Raw genomic sequence first — 18752 nt, 5'->3', positions numbered from 1 at the left:
GTCATTGGTCATGTTGTTGGTCATGTGATTGGTCATTGGTCGTGTCATTGGTCATGCGAGTGGTCATTGGTCATGTTGTTGGTCATGTGATTGGTCATTGGTCGTGTCATTGGTCACATCATAGGGCATACAGTACGAGTGGTAATTAGCCAAGTCACTGGTTATTTGAGTGGTCATTGGTCACGCGTGTGGTCATTGGTCACGTCATAGGGCATACAGTACGAGTGGTAATTGGCCAAGTCGCTGGTTTTTTGAGTGGTCATTGGTCATGTGATTGGTCAATGGTCATGTCATGGGATTGGTCATTGGTTGTGTCATTGGTCACATCATAGGGCATACAGTATGAATGGTAATTGGCCAAGTCACTGGTTTATTTGAGTGGTCATTGGTCATATGGTCGGTCATTGGACATCTGAGTGGTCTGGTCATATGGGTGGTCGTGTCATTGGTCAAGTGAGTGGTCATTGGTCATGTCATTGGTCACATGAGTGGTCATTGGCCATGTCATTGGTCATGTCATTGGTCACATGAGTGGTCATTGGCCATGTCATTGGTCACATGAGTGGTCATTGGCCATGTCATTGGTCACATGAGTGGTCATTGGCCATGTCATTGGTCACATGAGCGGTCATTGGCCATGTCACGGTCCAAGCGAGTGGATTAAGATCCTCCCAATCCTTCTTTATCCTGCAGGAAGGAAGGCTGGGAGATCAATGTGTCTTTCACCGCCACACTGACTTTTCCTTTTTACATGCTGGATACTGCAATACTGCAATACAATAATATGTTGGCTACTGCAATACAGTAACATGTTGGATAATACAAGACTACACTGTTCCTCCGGTGGGTACTGGACAAGACAAACAGTAAGTCTTCTATTAGTAAATATTGTATTAGTATGACTGTATGTATTTCATTCTATAGTACATGCAGTATTTCTTTGGAGTATGTTTGACCTTTAAGCCTTTAGGAGCACTACAGTAGTACAAGACATGTACTCAAGGAACCTCACCTCTCTGTGTTTTACTTCTTTAGAATTGGATGCCCAAGCTCAAACGCTGTCACCCCCACCCCCACCCCCACCCCGCCCTCCACAGGGACAACCAAGTCATGTGGGTACACACACACACACACACACACACACAACCGCATCATGTAGGTACACACACACACGTCATGATGTGGAGTGGTACATGCAGTAATTTGTTCCAGTACCACGTGTAGCTGGCATGTTACGTACCATGAGGAGTTGTATTTCTAGTATGTGTAAGAGTACAGCAGTATGTGTACTTGTATGTGTGTAGTACCAGCATGTGTACTAGTATGTTCATCAGTTTATCTGTGTTGGATGCCGGGGGGGAAGGTGTACTATGACGATGATGTTGATGATGAGACATGGTGTTGGTAAAATAAAAAGTAAGCGGGCAGCACGTGCATGTGTCCCGCATGCCAATCAGGTGGTCCTTTAGAGCTCCAAAATAAAAGCATTCACGATCATTCACGGAAAGAAATGCTAATAAGTTTTCTTTCTCTCTTTGAAAGCGGAAGGGAGGGGCTGGGGGGGTTGTATTGTAGCGTTGCCATGGTGACAGCTTTGTCCGTAAGGTGGGCGGGGTTAGCCTGGGCTACACCGTTTTCAGATGCAACCTCTTCAGTTCTCTTCTATGTTTTTTATGCAGTGTTCATACATCTTTATTTATGTTTTAGGATCTATTATCACCCCCCCAACTACTACTACTACTATATTTCTTTGACTATTGTGCCCGTTTTCATTTTTTTTATTTTATTGTTGCTATTAAGTGATATCTTTCTTTAGCATTTTCCAATACTAACATAATTTGTTATTCTCGTGACTGTATTTTCTGGAAATATCTGTACTGTATACATGTTCATCTTATTTTATTGTTTGTTTTTGTGTGGCGACCGGAAAACACTCGGGCGTTATTTCCGGTGTGACTCCAGAGTGACCTTGTCGCCTTCGAGCGTAAGTTGGCGTCAATGGCGCTGAGCTAAAACTGTCGCCGTGATGAGTGAGCTTAAAGCTGCTTGATGCGTGCTGAACCGAGGCCAGGTAGTAAGTTAGTTAGTGTGGAAAGAGCTTTACTTGGTCTGTATAGGCTCTTATTTTGTAAGGTACTGTACAAGGAAGTGACGTAGTTTAGTAGCACCGGAAAGATGTTATGAGGAAGCCGAGCTTCCATGACTGGAGTCTGCCTTGAATGATTAAGCGCAGAGACTCCAGACCAGACGAGCGGAACAACAGTCGTTTTTTAATTAAGGTCCAAAGAACAATGATTCCTAACAAGGGCTTCTGTCGCGCCTACAGCTCTCTAACATCCGGGTTCTGCCTCACTTCCTGTCCGTCATCCTTTTCCTTCCCAACCCCGGAACATATCTCTCCGTGGCAACACATGCGCAAGTACAACAAACAACACATTACACCAAATACCCCTAAGAGTCATTACAATACGTTATTATTATTATGTATTTTGTAAAGGTTCTTATAGCCTCATTTAGCAGACGACGTGCATAATGGCGGGTCTGTCTCGCTAGCACATTTAGCATTAGCAGACCAGACGTCAGCACGTGACGCTCGCCGTCGTCTTATCTCGTGTCGCCAGAAGCGGGTGGCTGACGTAGCGCGTCCAGCGATCGCCTGGTGAGGACAAAATGTCACGTTGAGAGGAAAGAATATCAAACCGGAAGTGGGCTGGCTAGCAGACCTCGTCTTCCTGTCCCCCCGGTGGACGCTTTAGATTAGATGAGTTCAAGATCAGTCATTTTGGGGGCGGAGGCTTGTGCCATAGTAATCTCAGGACCTGGTTACTGTATAGCTACACGCCACTAAATATTAAATATAGGATTTATCTTCATAAAAGTCAAGTTATTATAATATGCTTTCCCCATAGTAGTCCCCATAGGCTAGTAAAAACATCCTGTAGCTGCTGTCAACTATCCACCAGTCAGCTACAGACATGTTTTTTCAGCAAGCAAGCTAACCTAGCATGATGTTGCTGTTAAAATACAACAAGTGACATGAAATAGGCTTCACTACACGTTCTTAAATCAAGCTGTCCGCCAAATCAGCTCCAGACGGTGATTGTATTGTTTTTTAATTAGGTTAATGGGCTAACCTAGCATGATGCTACTGTCAAAATGTAATGTTAGCATGTCAGCTCGCTCACAGAGCTACGCTAGCATTGCTAATGTCCGACTTCATTCACGACGGGTGTTTGTAGCGTACGTTTCCCAAAATGAGTATTTGTAGTTATACTTTACAGGCGTACAATTCTGAACATCATGACCGCCGTTTAAATTGTATGACCTCAAACACTAAACCGTATTTATTTACGAGCTAGGACCGAATGCTCGTGGCGTACGTTGAGGTTGTGCGTCACGTCTCTTGTGTTGCAGGACTTTAAAGGCGTTTTTAAACATAATACAACTCCGTAAAGACAGGCTTCGCTACACATCTTAAAATGACGCTACCCGAGTTGTAAGACTTGTTTTTCTTCAGCAAATAAGCTAACCTAGCCTGTTAACATGTCGTGTCGGCCCACATTGCTATGCTAGCTGTACAATTCCGAGCGTTATGGGTGACGTTAGCGTTATTTGACATCAGAGGTGTTTATTTTCAAGCCATTGATGTTTCGAGTGACATCCTTCGCCATGGTGAAGTAACGCTGACGTAAAGTAGGCTTCACTACACATCTTGAAATAAAGCTACACGCCAGTCTGCTCCCAACATGGGAAATATAAGTTACATCATTTTGTACACATTTGGTACGTTATGCGCATGCACGATGAGTCAGCACCCGAGCATCCCGTTGTGTCTCCGTGTGGGCGTTGGGGGGTTGGAGGGGGGTCCTGAATCCATCTGCCAGGCCCTCATTCGCCCCCCCTCCCTCCCACCATGCTGCACATGCTCCTTGCAGACATTTCCTTGAGGAGGGATGAGGGAGGAGGGATGAGGGAGTTGAGTGGAGGTGACGGGGCGAGCAAAGAATGCAAGCGATGTGAGGAGAGGGAGGAGGCTGGTCCTCCTCGGCGAGTCATGTGATTGGGCTGCAGGACTATTTCATCCCTCAAGGATCTTCTTTGCTGATGCCGGGACGCCTGTTGATGCCTCACTGTGAGAACCGCACACACACACACACACACACACACACAAGATGCTGCGTCGTTGTTGTGTGTCAGGGCCGTGACCTCACTTCCTGTTTGTGAGGTCACGCTGACAGCGGCGTCCAGCATGCAGGGATGGCTGTAGCTGCAGACGGGCGGATGGGATTATGTAAGAGGCGGGAGTGCCAGCAGTGCACAGCGTTGTGTTGTGATGATGGAAGCGTTCTAGCACATCAAGCTCTGCTTTGTCCGCCTCAACTCTGCAGGTACGTGATGATGCCGTGTACCGTACACGTACGCGATTATGTACTCTATACTTGAATACTCGAGGTGATGGAGTAGTCATACTGTAGGATTGAAAACAACTTTCTTTCTTTCACTTTTAGCTGTGGGTCTTTATGGATGCTGCTTGATGTATTTTAGTATTTTCATAGAATTGATATTGATGTTTGATAAAGACGCAAAATAGATTTTTTCAGGAGTTTTCTTAGAAATGCTTCAATTGTTGGCATTTTTTCTACACAATACCATTTTCTGCCTCAGGGGGCAACAGTGAAGCTAACACTTGTACTTCGTTTTTTTTTTAATATTTCAAGTATTAGTTTATATATATATATATTAAATTTAAATTATATAATATACAATAATATATATTAAATGTAAATTTTTAAATATATATTTATAAATATATAAATATTTCAAGTATTAGTTTATATATATATATTAAATTTAAATTTATATAATGTACAATAATATATATTAAATTCAAATTTTTATATCTATAAAAAGTGTACATTTTTTAAATATATATTTATAAATATTTCAAGTATTAGTTTAAATATATATTACATTTAAATTTATATAATATACAATAATATATATTAAATTCAAACTTTTATATCTATAAAAAGTGTACATTTTTAAAATATATATTTATAAAATATAAATATTTCAAGTATTAGTTTATATATATGTATATATATTAAATTTATATAAAATACAATAATATATATTAAATTACAATTTCTATTACAATTTCAATTTCTAATCTATAAAAAGTGTACATTTTTTAAATATATATTTATAAATATATAAATATTTCAAGTATTAGTTTATATATATATATAAAATTTAAATTTATATACTATATAAAAATAATATATATTAAATAAAAAAATTATATATATACAAAAGCTATTTTTTTTAAATTTTGTGCCATGAAGCCGTATGAGATTCGCATCAGCAGTGTACTACAGCAACGGTGATTTAACCCTGTTGTTATTTTACATTATTTACCATTATTTATGACAAAAAGGGGAGCACATTAGGAAGAAAATAATAATCTGATATTTTAAGAATAAAATTGAAGAGAAAAGTCACAAATATCCAACTTTTTTCTCGTCAATTTACGACTTCATTCTCCTCAGTTTATCATTTTATTCTGGTAAACGTCCAACTCTGCTGTGTAACATCACGTTTTTATTAGCATTGTTATTGTTTGCAAATAGGAAGACAGGCAGGGGAAACTGTGGGAATAAAGAAGTATGACATTTTGATTTAAAAATAAATATATGGAGGTGTTTCAATGACACCTCCAGGCCTAAAACACCTTTTGGGTGCATGGTGAAAGCCATGAATCGGTTTTGCGATGCTGTAGTGCGGCCGTGGTTTAGCCGCCGCCGCTGCAGAGACGTTGACACGAGCCAGATGACTTGCGGACGACATCATTGCATGACATCACCGTATTCCAGCCGTAATTGGAAGCAGCTCTGCCCCGGGGGCTTTGTCAATGACCACATGGATATTCCACGCAGGATGCTTGACAAGAAAGGCCCCAACGGGACGTAAGGGGGAAGGAGTTCACCCGGGTTCCCTTGAGGCTCCCGCGCGGCCTCGTTCCGTGGCGCCGTTCACTTCAACGTGCAAAGCCGTTGACATACTTTCACAGTCAGCCAGATAACAAAAGTCACTTGATGAAAGGACGCACTGACTGCTGCATTGTGGGTACGTGTTTATTTCTGGAGATTGGCTCTCCTCTCTGCAGACCGGCCTGCCTTCTCCTCGCTCATCCAATATTTATTAGGCCATGAAAGTGCTTCTCAAGAGCAACATCCTGCCTGGCGGTTGCTCTAGCAGCCCTCAACATTAGGTACACCCTTGATTATTATGGTGGCGGTTTTTTTTATTGCATGATGGATTCATTTGTTTCGTGTATTTATTTAGTTTTGTATTTATTTAGTCCATTTTTTAAAATTAATTTGAGTCTGATTATTCCATGTTGATGCATTAATTAGGATTTTATTTAATGACATATTTCTATCAACTTAAATATAGTTTTATTTTGTAACCAATTTTTTATGGATTTATTTATTCACATTTTTCACAATGAACTGAATTTTTATTCATATTTATTTTATTTATATTTATCGCATGTTGGAATTACTACTGTATTTATTTCATCAACTTAATTGTGTATTTATTTTATGATCACTTGTTTACTTTTTTCCTAAATCTATTTAATTTATGTATTTATTGCATGTTGGATTTATTGAGCAAAATTTTATTTCATGTAATTTAAAAATAAAAAAAATTAATGGTTAAATAAATGATTATTATTAAAAATAAAAAAAATTAATTTCTATTCATATTTATTTTATTCATATTTATTGCATGTTGGATTTACTCATGTATTTATTTAATCAATTTAATTATGTATTTATTTTATGATCACTTGTTTAATTTTTTTCCCTGAATCTAATTTATGTATTTATTGCATGTTGGATTTATTGAGCTAAATTTAATTTAATGTCATTTAAAAATAAAACAATATTAATTAATTGTTAAATAAATAATCATTATTAAAAATAAAACCCTTTTTGAATGATTTTGAGTATATATTTATTGCATGTTGGGTTTATTAATTTATATTTGACGTAATAATTAATTTAATTATGTATTTATTTCATGACCACTTTTATTCCATTTTTAAAACTGAATTAGATAATGTACTTACTGTATATATGGACATTTTTTAATGAATTTTAATATGTATATTTACAGTATTTGGTCATTAATTTTTCCTTGAATATGACCACAGTAAATGAACAGCTTATTTTTATTGTAGACGATGTTGGAGATTGAACGGAATACGTTAATCATTCATTCATTGACATTTTAATTGTTGTTTTCATGATATCTAATATCTAAGTTTAATGTCTGAAATGTGCTTATTGGCTGTCGGGAGGGTTTTGCACCACATTCTCTGCACCGGCCGTGTAAATGTCTGACCGGCTTCTGTCGTGCAGGCTGCAGGCGAGGAGGCCGAGGGGCTGCCGCGTCCCACCTTTAGGATGGCCAGCGACGGCTCCACCATTCCCAGCCCTGTGGTGCACCAGATCGACAAGCAGTTCCTGATCTGCAGCATATGTCTGGACCGCTACCACAACCCCAAAGTGCTGCCTTGCTTGCACACCTTCTGTGAGAGGTGAGCGGCCTGGGTGGGGGTTGAATAGAGCCAATCAGACAACTGATCCCGCCCACCGCCTCGCTGATATGTGACTTTGACAGACTCGTGTTGTGTTTGTGCACGGCGCGGTTAGCGCCAATGTATCTGTTGGACAAATCCTTTGTTTGTGTTCAACAAAAGGCATGCTGGGATTTCTCTCGCTCTCTGGTGGCGTCTGCAGAATCCCATTGGATAGGATCCATGCTTTCACAGCCTGTCCTATCATGTGCATGCATGTACAGTATGCATGTACAGTACAGACTATGATACTTAGGGCCATCATGCTAGGTGCTACCAAGCTAACAATTACAATGTTAGGATTGCTAGTGCATTTTTAAAAATGTTTATAAAATGCATAAACATACTTAGCGCTAGGAGCAAGATTTAGCATGCCAACATTGCGAGTTTTACTATGCTAATTATGCCATTATGTATAAACTCATATATGAACAGTAATAGAGCTATCATGCTAGGTTGTGACATGTTAACAGTTAGCATTTTTGTCATTTTCATTGTCATAGACTAACATAAATAATAGTGGTATGTCAGGTGCTAGCATTCTAACGTTACCATATTAGCATTTTTATACATTTTCATAGGTGTAAACATTTTGATACTTATGGTTATTATGTTAAGTGTTACCATGCTAACGGTTAGCATGTTAAGATTGCTAGAGCCATTTTCCTAGGTCTAAACCTGCTTAGACACAAGCTAGGTGCAAGGTAGCATGCTCGCATTGCTACTGTTAGCATGTCATTATGTATAAACTCAGAGATGCATTGCGCTATCGTGCTGGGTTTTACCATATTAACAGTTAGCATGTTAGCTTTTTGGCCATTTTCATAGTTACAAACTAACATAAATGCTGTTATTATGCTAGGTGTTAGCATGCTAACGTTAACATGAATTTTTTCAGCCATTTTCGTAGGTGTAAACATATTGATACTTACGCTATTATTGTCGACGTTACCATCTTAACAGTTAACATCTCGTAGCTATTTTAAACTTGTCTAAACTTGCTTAGACACAAGCTAGGTTTTAGCATGCTAACAGTTAGCATGATAGCACTTCTAGTGTTAGCATGGCATTATGTATGAACTCATATGGATGTATAGAGCATGCTATGTTTTACCACGTTAAGAGTTAGCATTTCAGCCCTTTTCTTATATCATCAATTTTAGCGCTATTATGCAAGGCGTTACCATGCTAACAGCTAACAGATTGCTGGAGCATTTTTAGCATTGCTAGCCTCAGCGTACAAGAATTGTAACCATTTTCATTCATAAAATCTTACTTATATATTTACTATATATAAATATACTAGCAATGCTAGCATGCTAGGGGCTAGCATGTTACCGACTATAGAAGACTGGTGCTTCAGGTCCTTCCTGTCCTTCCTTGCTCAGGTGCCTGCAGAACTACATCCCGGCCCACAGCCTGACGCTGTCGTGCCCAGTGTGTCGCCAGACGTCCATCTTGCCCGAGAAGGGTGTGGCCGCCTTACAGAACAACTTCTTCATCACCAACCTGATGGACGTCCTGCAGCGCTCGCCGGGCAGCTGCGGCCAGGAAGCCACCGTCCTCAACGACATCACCACGGTGACGGCGGGGCAGCTACTCTCCTGCCCCAACCATGGCGGAAATGTACATAGACCACAAGATCAGTACCGCTAGATAGGTGGCGCCGTGTTATAATACCATTACCTCTTCTGCGCTGCTCTAGGTGATGGAGTTCTACTGTCCGCCATGCGAGACCGCCATGTGCCAGGAGTGTACGAGCGGCGAGCACGGAGAACATCCCACCGTGCCTCTGAAGGACGTGGTGGAGCAACACAAGGCCTCCTTACAGAACCAGCTGGATGCAGTCAAGAGGAGGTACTACGGCCATGGTGGTCCACATCAACCTTCCCTCCTTAAAGTCCATCATTTCCTTGTTGTGTCACATGCTCAACACTACCGCCCCTAAAATTATAATTAATATGTGCAATAAAAAAACAACAAAACATCTCAAGCGGATCCTTCTAGAACAATCCTCCCATTTTAGTCGACTGTCACCACTTCACTTGTTACGACTCCGCTCCAGGCTACCTGAGATCGACGCCGCCCTGCTGACTCTGTCCGAGATCCTGCAGCGGCTGACCGGCCAGAAGAGCTCCATCGAGGAGGACATCCATGCCGCCTTCCACGAGCTGCAGAAGACGCTCAACGTGCGCAAGAGCGTCTTGCTCATGGAGCTGGAGGTCAACTTCGGTCTCAAGCAGAAGGTAAAGGACCACCTTAGCCAATCATCTTCTTTCATCTGGCTGATATAGTTCATCTTCAAACAGCTAAAATAATGCATAAGGCTAAAATTAACCAATTAGCTAAAAATGTCATCCAATACTTAAACATTAAAAAAAACAATAATATTTTTACTTTATTTTTTAATAACTTTTTTTTAACAAATATTTTGATTTTATTCTCATTAAATGACATTTAAAAATATGTTTCTGTTATTTTTTTAAATGTTCCAACTATTTCAACTTTCTTCTTGTACAATTTTAATTACAATAATTATTTAAGTAAATTAAAATAACTTTATTCCCATCATATTTGGACTTAATAATTAATCATAATTTTACTTATTTTTTTCTTGATGAGTGTTCTATTTTTGCTGTTTTTTAAAGTTTATATTTTTATAACCAGTCATGATGTGCTATATATATCACTATATTGACACTTACTATGGTACCCATTATGGCATTGGATGCTCATATCACCTCATATTTCCATACATGACAAAAATAACATAGATATAAAATTTTTTTTATTTTTTTAGACATTTTTCAAAATTTTTGTAAAATTGTAGTGATATTAGGTAGAAAATAAAAATAAAAAATATATATTAGGAAAGCAGGAAGTGAACAAATGTAACAGTTAATGATTGTAAAAGTACCAGATGGAGGGGTAGGATTTAATAAGCTTTGCTTCTTCCTACTCCTTTTGGAACTGGGAACTGATTATGGGATGCACTCAATTGGAATCTGATGCATGTTCAAATGAAATAAAACCATTACCATTACCATTACCATTAACCATTACCATTACCATTAGCAAGTGGCCCAGTCCGACATTGGAATAAGAGGCCATAAAAAGAGGGATGTCCTGGTCTGGCCTGAGTTGGTCCCCCACCTCCCCCCTTTTCAGTAGACATCCAATCATTCGGTTGCGTCGTTGGGCCCCCTCGGAGGCGGTTCTTCATCACATGCTGCAGTCAGAGTCTGCCAGAGGCCTGCAGGCTGGAAGGAGGGTGGAGTCAGATGATATTGCATCTGCTTGCAGATAGACGGGGGGGGGGCCAGTGTACGGCGTCACGCACTCAGGGTGTGTCATGTCATGTTCAGCGAGGGACCACGTCTAGCATGCATTGACCGGGACTTTAGTAGGTCTTCTGGGGGGGATGTGAGATAAGTACATGGCATCAGCCGGAGAACCGGATGAGGAATTTGATATGCAGATCCACGTGAGTTTGCTTGGCTCCTTTGGCTTGCATGATGTCACTCGGCGGTTTTTTGGACTGCTTTGTAGAATGCGTGCCAGCGCTGAGGGTTTGGTAATCCTTGGTGAGGTCATCATGTGTTAGCACCTCCTCCATGACAGAAAACTGTTGCAGTCGCGCTCATAAACAATGCTGGTCTTTGATTCATTTTAGAGTTAAAGTAGGTCTACCTATGGATTAGTGCTCTCCAAAAGATCTTTAAAGGTTTGGTTCTAAAAGTATCTTCATAATTTGTTTGTACCTTCTGCCCCCTGGTGTCCGCCCCCCGCAGGTTCTTCAAGCGCAGCTGGACAGCCTCCTGCAGGGTCAGGAGGGCATCAACAGCAGCTGCAGCTTCACCGAGCAGGCCCTGAGCCACGGCAGCGAGGCCGAGGTCCTCCTGGTGAAGAAGCAGATGAGCGAGCGTCTGGCTGAGCTCTCGGCGAGAGAGCTCCCCCTGCTGCCCGGAGAGAACCACCAGCTGGACTTCCATATCGAGACGGAGGGCCTGAAGAAGTCCATCCACAACGTGGGCACCGTCGTGACCACTAACGCCGTGGCGTCCGAGACGGTGGCGAGCGGCGAGGGCTTGCGGCACTGCGTGGTGGGGGCGCCCACCTCCGTCACCATCACCACCAAGGACAAAGATGGAGGACTTTGCAAAATGGGCAACGCTGTCCTCACGGCCGACATCTCCTCGGCGGACGGGAGCAAAGGCGACGGGGAGATCGTGGACAACAAGAACGGCACCTATGAGTACCTGTTCACCGTCCCCAAAGAGGGGACCTTCAGCTTGTCGCTACGCCTCTATGAGCAGCACATTAAAGGCAGCCCCTTCAGGACCAAGGCCACCAAGTCTCCCGACGTGTCGGCGGCCTCGGACGGGGTCAAGAAGAGGCTGAAATCGCCGGGCAGCGGACACGTCAAACAGAGGGCCATCAAGAGGCCGTCCAGCATGTACAGCACCGGCAGGAGGAAAGAGAACCCCATCGAGGACGATCTCATCTTCAGGATAGGTACTATGACTATCTTTGACTAATTCAGCTCTGATCCAAAGTAGCGAGATCACGTAACATCAAAGACAAGGTGAAGGTCGTGTTTTTATCAACCGGACATTTCTGGAAACATTCAAGATAATTTACAATCAAAGGGTATGCAACTAAAATACCGTACTGTTACTGTTATTTGTTCACTTCCTGCTTTCCTAATATAATTTAAGTTTTAAATTTTTATTTTTATTTTTATTTTTATTTTTATTTTTATTTTTATTTTTATTTTTATTTTTATTTTTATTTTTATTTTTATTTTTATTTTTATTTTTATTTTTATTTTTATTTTTATTTTTATTTTTATTTTTAGCAACGTTATGAAGCACATGCATTTTAATTTAATTCACTTCCTGCTTTCCTAATATAATTTAAGTTTTTTATTTTTGTTAATTTTAATTTTAATTTTAATTTTAATTTTAATTTTAATTTTAATTTTAATTTTAATTTTAATTTTAATTTTAATTTTAATTTTAATTTTAATTTTAATTTTAATTTTAATTTTAATTTTAATTTTAATTTTAATTTTAATTTTAATTAATAAACAACTCTTCAACAACTGCGGGGCGGTACGGCGGGTTCAATTCCACCCTCGGCCATCTCTGTGTGGAGTTTGCATGTTCTCCCAGAGCATGCGTGAATTTTCTCCGGGTTCTCCGGCTTCCTCCCACATTCCAAAAACATGCTAGGTTAATTAGCCACTCCAAATTGTCCATAGGTATGAATGTGAGTGTGAATGGTTGTTTGTCTATACGTGCCCTGGGATTGGCTGGCCACCAGTCCAGGGTGTACCCCGCCTCTCACCCAAAGACAGCTGGGATAGGCTCCAGCACCCCCGCGACCCTTGTGAGGATAAGCAGTAGAAAATGAATGAATGAAGATGACTAGAGCCCTGTAGACATGCTATAACACCCCTATAGTCAACTTTACATCCATATTATCCAATATAACTGCTGTATATACGTTGTACACCCATCATTCCTCGTTGATTCCAAAGAACCAGGAATAGCATTTATACACCACCGATGTAAAAGTTGTTTTCCAGCGTTCATAATACTAAGTCTCCAAATTCCTGCTCTCCAGGCACGAAAGGGCGAAACAAAGGCGAGTTCACAAACCTTCAGGGCGTGGCCGCCTCTCCTGGCAAAGTGTTGATCGCAGACAGCAACAACCAGTGCGTGCAGGTAAGATCACATTCTTGGACCACAAAAACCGCAGAGTTGAATTTCCCCGTTTGGTTTTTTTTTTTTTTTCAGATTTTCTCCAACGAGGGCCTTTTCAGAGCTCGTTTTGGAGTCCGGGGCAGAACCCCCGGCCAGATGCAACGACCCACCGGGGTGGCCGTCCATCCGAGCGGTGACATCATTATCGCGGACTACGACAACAAATGGGTCAGCATCTTTTCCAGTGAAGGCAAGTTTAAGGTGAGTTTATGTCTCAGGTACAAGGTAGCGTGAACCTACCCCAGGTGGAGATGTTGTTCCCCCACGTCCCCACCAAACCAGAGCTAGCCGGAAATCAAAGTAAGAACCCCTAAGTTCCTAGCCTCAAGTGCAAGACCACGGACTGATCTCGGACAACCGAGAAAGAGTTTCCGGTCATCCGAGGTGTTCCAGGCATGCCCAACCGGGAGGGGACCCCTCATCAGACCTGGACACTAGTGGGATTATGTGTCTCAGCTGTCCTGGGAAAACCTTGGTGTCCCCACTGCGGACTTGAATTGTTCGAACACCTGGAAGCTTCAGGCTTCCCAACTTAGATTCCTGCCCTGTCGACCCGCAAAGAGTTTAGGAACTTCCTGTCTGCATCACCTTGGATCTGAAACCAGCGTTTTGGTGTTTCTCCAGAACAAGATCGGCTCAGGGAAGCTGATGGGTCCCAAAGGCGTGTCGGTGGACAGAAACGGTCACGTGATCGTGGTGGACAACAAGGCCTGCTGCATCTTCGTTTTTCAGGTCAACGGCAAGCTGGTTACCAAGTTTGGTAACCGCGGCAACGGCGACAAGCAGTTTGCAGGTACGCAGCAACAGAAACCGATGTTGTAGTAAACAAGTAGGCATTGGACCGCGTACCGGTTGTGGGAACTTGCCACAAGTCGTTAGCTGCCTCGTTAGCATTGAGCAGCACCGGTTATAAGCAAGGATTTGTACTGTTCATGAACTGGTTTTTAAAACTACTTTCACAGTATTTTACAATTAAATTACTATTTAGTTTGAATTATTTATACATTTTAATAAACTAAATTAATTAAGGCATAAACAGTCATGTGATTACATATAGTTAAAGGCACATGTTAAAAACATGTTAATCAACATGCAGGTGTCAACACACATTAACGTAGTATCTCGGAAAACGTAGCTAGCGGCTAAATCAAATAAAATTGCTACTCACCAAATAATTAGTAAGATGGATCAGGAAAGGCGAGTAGTTGAACGCAAAAAATACTGCATGATACAGTTAGTTAAGGTGATTTTGTGGTATTTTTAGTATTAACAGTCAGGAAAACTGTTAGCATGCTAAAACCTGATACAATAGGGCAGGGGTGCTCATTAAGTCGATCGCGACCTACCGGTCGATCGCGGAGTGACATTAAAAAAATATCCTAGCATCAATGCCGTCACTTGATTGATATACAGGGCAGCCATTCAGATGACAACTGAATGTTGCCCTTCGGGTGACCAATCAAATCAAACAACGTCTCTAAGTGCAGCAGAACTTACGATGTCAGCCTATCATCCAGCCTCGTTACTTGATTGACATACAGGACAACCAATCAGATGACAACTGAATGTTGCCCTTCGGGTGACCAATCAAATCAAACAACGTCTCTAAGTGCAGCAGAACTTACGATGTCAGCCTATCATCCAGCCCCGTTACTTGATTGACATACAGGACAACCAATCAGATGACAACTGAATTTTGACCTTTAGGTCACCGCTCATGCGTAAACAACGATGCAAAGTGCTAAGCTAGTCGGCGAATTGCGTCAGATTTTAAGCCCTCGCTAAAGTTTATGGTCACTAAAATGAGTGAAGGAGCTGGACCAAGTAAAAAGGCAAAAACATATCACTTCCATACGGAATGGGAGGTGGACTTTTTTTTCACAATGTCTTTTTCGAAGTGCGTTTGCCTGGCTAACCTGGCTAACCTGGCTAACCTGGCTAACCTGGCTAACCTGGCTAACCTGGCTAACCTGGCTAACCTGGCTATCAGCAGCTACTGTCTGGACTATGCATCCCTGGCTGATTCAATTCAGTGCAAGTCATCAAAGTAAACTCAGGTAATTACAAAAAATGTTAATAGTTAATTATGTGTGTTTTGCAATATTGGCTCATTTGGTTATGTAAGGTACATCAACATACATTGTACGTACAAATAATCCTCAATACATTTGAAAATAAATAGATGTTTTGCATTTTTGTAGTGGGTAGATCATTTTGACTCGGTCATTTTAAAAGTAGCTCGCATGCTGAAAAAGTGTGAGCACCCCTGGTCTATGATAAATGCCTAAAAATATCCATATCATACTTTTTAGAACAAAGTATCGCAATATATCGCCCAAATTATATTTTCTTCCACCCCTAATTCCACGCAGGTCCCCACTTTGCCGCCGTCAACAACAAGAATGAAATCATCATCACAGATTTCCACAACCACTCAGTCAAGGTAAGGGAACATGTCTGACTTATATTCCGCTCATTTTTCCCGCTAAAGCTGGGAGTCCAACCGTTTGTCGTTGTGTAGGTCTTCAACACAGACGGGGAGTTCCTGTTGAAGTTCGGATCCAACGGCGAGGGTAACGGTCAGTTCAATGCCCCCACGGGAGTGGCGGTGGACGTGAACGGGAACATCATCGTGGCAGACTGGGGGAACAGCAGGATTCAGGTCAGGGAACCAAACCGAACAGAAATGATGACCACGCTGAGAAAACGCAGATCTCCACGAGCTATTTAGCTTCCTGCGTAGTCGGGATGGAAATCGTTTTGTTTGTTACGCTAGATACCGTTGCCAGTCTCGCGATAACCGGTGAATGTCTCGACAATCCATTTGTCCAAAAATGGATGTCAAACCATGAAAGATTGGTCGAGATTTTTTTTTTTTTTTACAGTTCCTCACAGTCAAAATAGTTGATTCCCAATGACAGCATTGTAAGCTAGCTGAAATTAACTAGTTTTCCGGTGTTATAAAGCACAGAAAAGGGAAAGAAATTTGCGTTTGTTACGCTAGATACCGTTGCCAGTCTCGCGATAACCGGTGAATGTCTCTACAATCCATTCGTCCAAGGATTTATTTCGTATTCTACTGATTCGCTTCGGTATTTTACCGATCTCTCCCTTGTCAACGCGGATATCCAGTCACATCGATTTATCGTTCACAGCCTTCCTGTGTCGTTCGAAATAAGGAAATAAATTCGGGTTACGGATGTACGTGTTAATCCATGATCACAGCATGGATGTCAGATTGGTCGAGATTTTTTTTACAGTCCAAATAGTTGATTCCCAATGACAGCATTGTAAGCTAGCTGAAATTAACTACTTTTCCGGTGTTATAAAACACAGAAAAGGGAAAAGAAATATCTGTTCATGTTTCACACAAGGATTGGGAATGATGGGCAACATTCCAAAAATGAGTTAGTTTCATTTTTTCGTAAGATTGTTTTCAGTTTAACACACTTCGACAGTAAACGTCCAATCACGTCATGCCATGCCATGACGTTTTTATTTCAGGTGTTTGATGGCAGCGGTTCGTTCCTGTCCTACATCAACACGTCAGCCGACCCGCTCTACGGCCCTCAGGGTCTGGCGCTCACCTCCGACGGACATGTGGTGGTGGCCGATTCGGGAAACCACTGTTTCAAAGTCTACCGCTACCTGCAGTAGCCCCGATACTACACCACACTATACTAGAGAGTACACACTCAGCTTCACCTTCGGCTTCTTTTGTGTGAGCATTTAGACACGGATGATGTTTGCGTTTCAGTTTTTACTCTCAATTACGTACACATTCCATGACATAAGAGGTAAATATGGCTTAATGCAATGAAATTAATTAGTCTCCAATGCATGGTAACAATAATTGAGGCAAAGTAGTATTGCACGAAGGAGTATCTGTGCTGAATACACACAAATAAATAGTAAAATAGTATTTATGCCAAATAAAAAATCAAATACAAATTCCACCCATCCATCCTTTTTGTATGCCGCCTATCCTCACTAGTAATGCAGAGGTATGCTGGAGCCTATCCCAGCTGACTTGGCGCAAGAGGCAGAAATACAAATTTGGAAAAAATACAACAATGAGAATAAATTATGTTTTGAGGGAAAAGTAATAAAATTGCTAAAACAATGTTTTTAAATTATAAGAAAAAATACAATTTGTATGTGCCCTAAATATTTAATACAAATTAGGAAAAAATTAAATAATGAAAAAAAGGGAAATTGTTGAATTGAAAAACATTTTAATGTAAGACAAAAAATATGAACAATGTGTATGTTCCCTAAAAATGTAATACAAGTTGGGAAAATTAAAATAATAAAGTTTTTTGAGAAAAATGTTTAAAATTGCAAAATCAACATTTCAAAATACAAAAAAAATTTTGAATTAAAAGAATATATTTTTTTCCTTATGAAATTGCTTCTTTATTTTTGCATTCTTTTTCATTGTGACCCTAATACCCCTTGGTAGTTTTGTACTTGTGTTGTAGTGGGTATTTAAGTCACGACCCTCATTGTCATCTACATGAAATGTCTTAACAAGACCTCCAAATGTGCCCACGGCTCACACTTCATTTCTAGTGATAACATACTTAGAAGTGATCATTAAAAAGAGTAGAAAGTGTTACTCACAGCTAGGAAAAATGCATGTCCAACACACAAGACGAATAATGCTAAACTGGGCATGGCTTTCAGGCTTTAAGCAGCCTGCAACAAGCTGCCTGTAGCTGCAATTGAAGCCTGATTTTAGCTTCTTAAACACAATATTGCAGATTGTTATGTATTTTGTTCAATGCTACACCTACTAAAAGGTACAAGCATGCAGGTTTTGCTAACAAAACAGACATTATTCCCTAAAGAAGCGCTGTCGCAGTCAATGTTTTCAAATGACACGTCAATGCCACTTTTTCCTCACTAAAGTGCGCTTTCATTGTGTTAGAAAAACAACACTGCTGTGTAGTTTGCCCGACACATGCAAACTTATGTTTTCATGCACTGGGTGTGATTTTAAAGATCAAATCATCCATGCTTTTTTTTCCGTTTTTGGCCCACACTTTGACTTCTCGGTCAATTGCATTCCTTTGCTGCCGTGCAGACTTTGATGAAGCATCACATCTACGTGCTCTTACATCTTTGAGACACTACTAACAAGTTGTACTTACTTAAATATGTAGATGCACAGATTACTGGTCGATTAGTTAGACTTTGTGACATTTCCAATTTTTTTTTTTACACATTCCTGTTAAGTTATTTGTTTTCCAGTGTATTGTCTATATTTGTAATGTCAAATGGAATTAAAGTACCCACTGGGGAAAAATAACTTTGTGTTTTTTTTTACTATTCAACAC

At 40.7% G+C, this 18752-nt stretch overlaps 1 protein-coding gene across 5 annotated transcripts; it reads left to right on the top strand.

Annotated features, from left to right (window-relative positions):
* The first annotated feature begins 715 nt into the window (after positions 1 to 715).
* On the top strand, positions 716 to 18724 carry trim2a (tripartite motif containing 2a). 5 transcript variants are annotated; one of them, XM_078793683.1, is made up of 13 exons: positions 716 to 866; positions 1036 to 1112; positions 7428 to 7606; positions 9034 to 9271; positions 9351 to 9502; positions 9711 to 9891; positions 11437 to 12160; positions 13274 to 13374; positions 13447 to 13614; positions 14038 to 14206; positions 15786 to 15856; positions 15935 to 16075; positions 16918 to 18724. In XM_078793683.1, the coding sequence occupies exons 3-13, from the start codon at positions 7473 to 7475 to the stop codon at positions 17068 to 17070; spliced, it is 2232 nt and encodes a 743-aa protein (XP_078649809.1). In that variant the 5' UTR covers positions 716 to 866; positions 1036 to 1112; positions 7428 to 7472; the 3' UTR covers positions 17071 to 18724. The 5 variants fall into 5 exon arrangements, with proteins under 5 accessions (XP_078649809.1, XP_057922170.2, XP_057922153.2 ...); XM_058066170.2 differs by lacking the exons at positions 716 to 866; positions 1036 to 1112 and adding exons at positions 3982 to 4132; positions 4239 to 4388; XM_058066187.2 differs by lacking the exons at positions 716 to 866; positions 1036 to 1112 and adding an exon at positions 3972 to 4132.
* The last annotated feature ends 28 nt before the right edge of the window (positions 18725 to 18752 follow it).

The sequence above is a fragment of the Doryrhamphus excisus genome, linkage group LG9 (assembly GCF_037039965.1).
Source record: "Doryrhamphus excisus strain RoL-2023G ecotype Guam linkage group LG9, RoL_Dexc_Guam_v1.1, whole genome shotgun sequence".
NCBI lineage: Eukaryota > Metazoa > Chordata > Actinopteri > Syngnathiformes > Syngnathidae > Doryrhamphus > Doryrhamphus excisus.
This window is presented reverse-complemented; position numbering and strand designations above follow the sequence as displayed.

Bases quoted from the DNA above. Each gene is read 5' to 3' on its own strand.
- trim2a (XM_078793683.1), top strand. From the start codon at position 7,473: ATGGCCAGCGACGGCTCCACCATTCCCAGCCCTGTGGTGCACCAGATC. The intron at 12,161-13,273 runs GTACTATGACTA...CCTGCTCTCCAG, and splicing joins CGATCTCATCTTCAGGATAG to GCACGAAAGGGCGAAACAAA. The intron at 15,857-15,934 runs GTAAGGGAACAT...GTCGTTGTGTAG, and splicing joins TCCACAACCACTCAGTCAAG to GTCTTCAACACAGACGGGGA.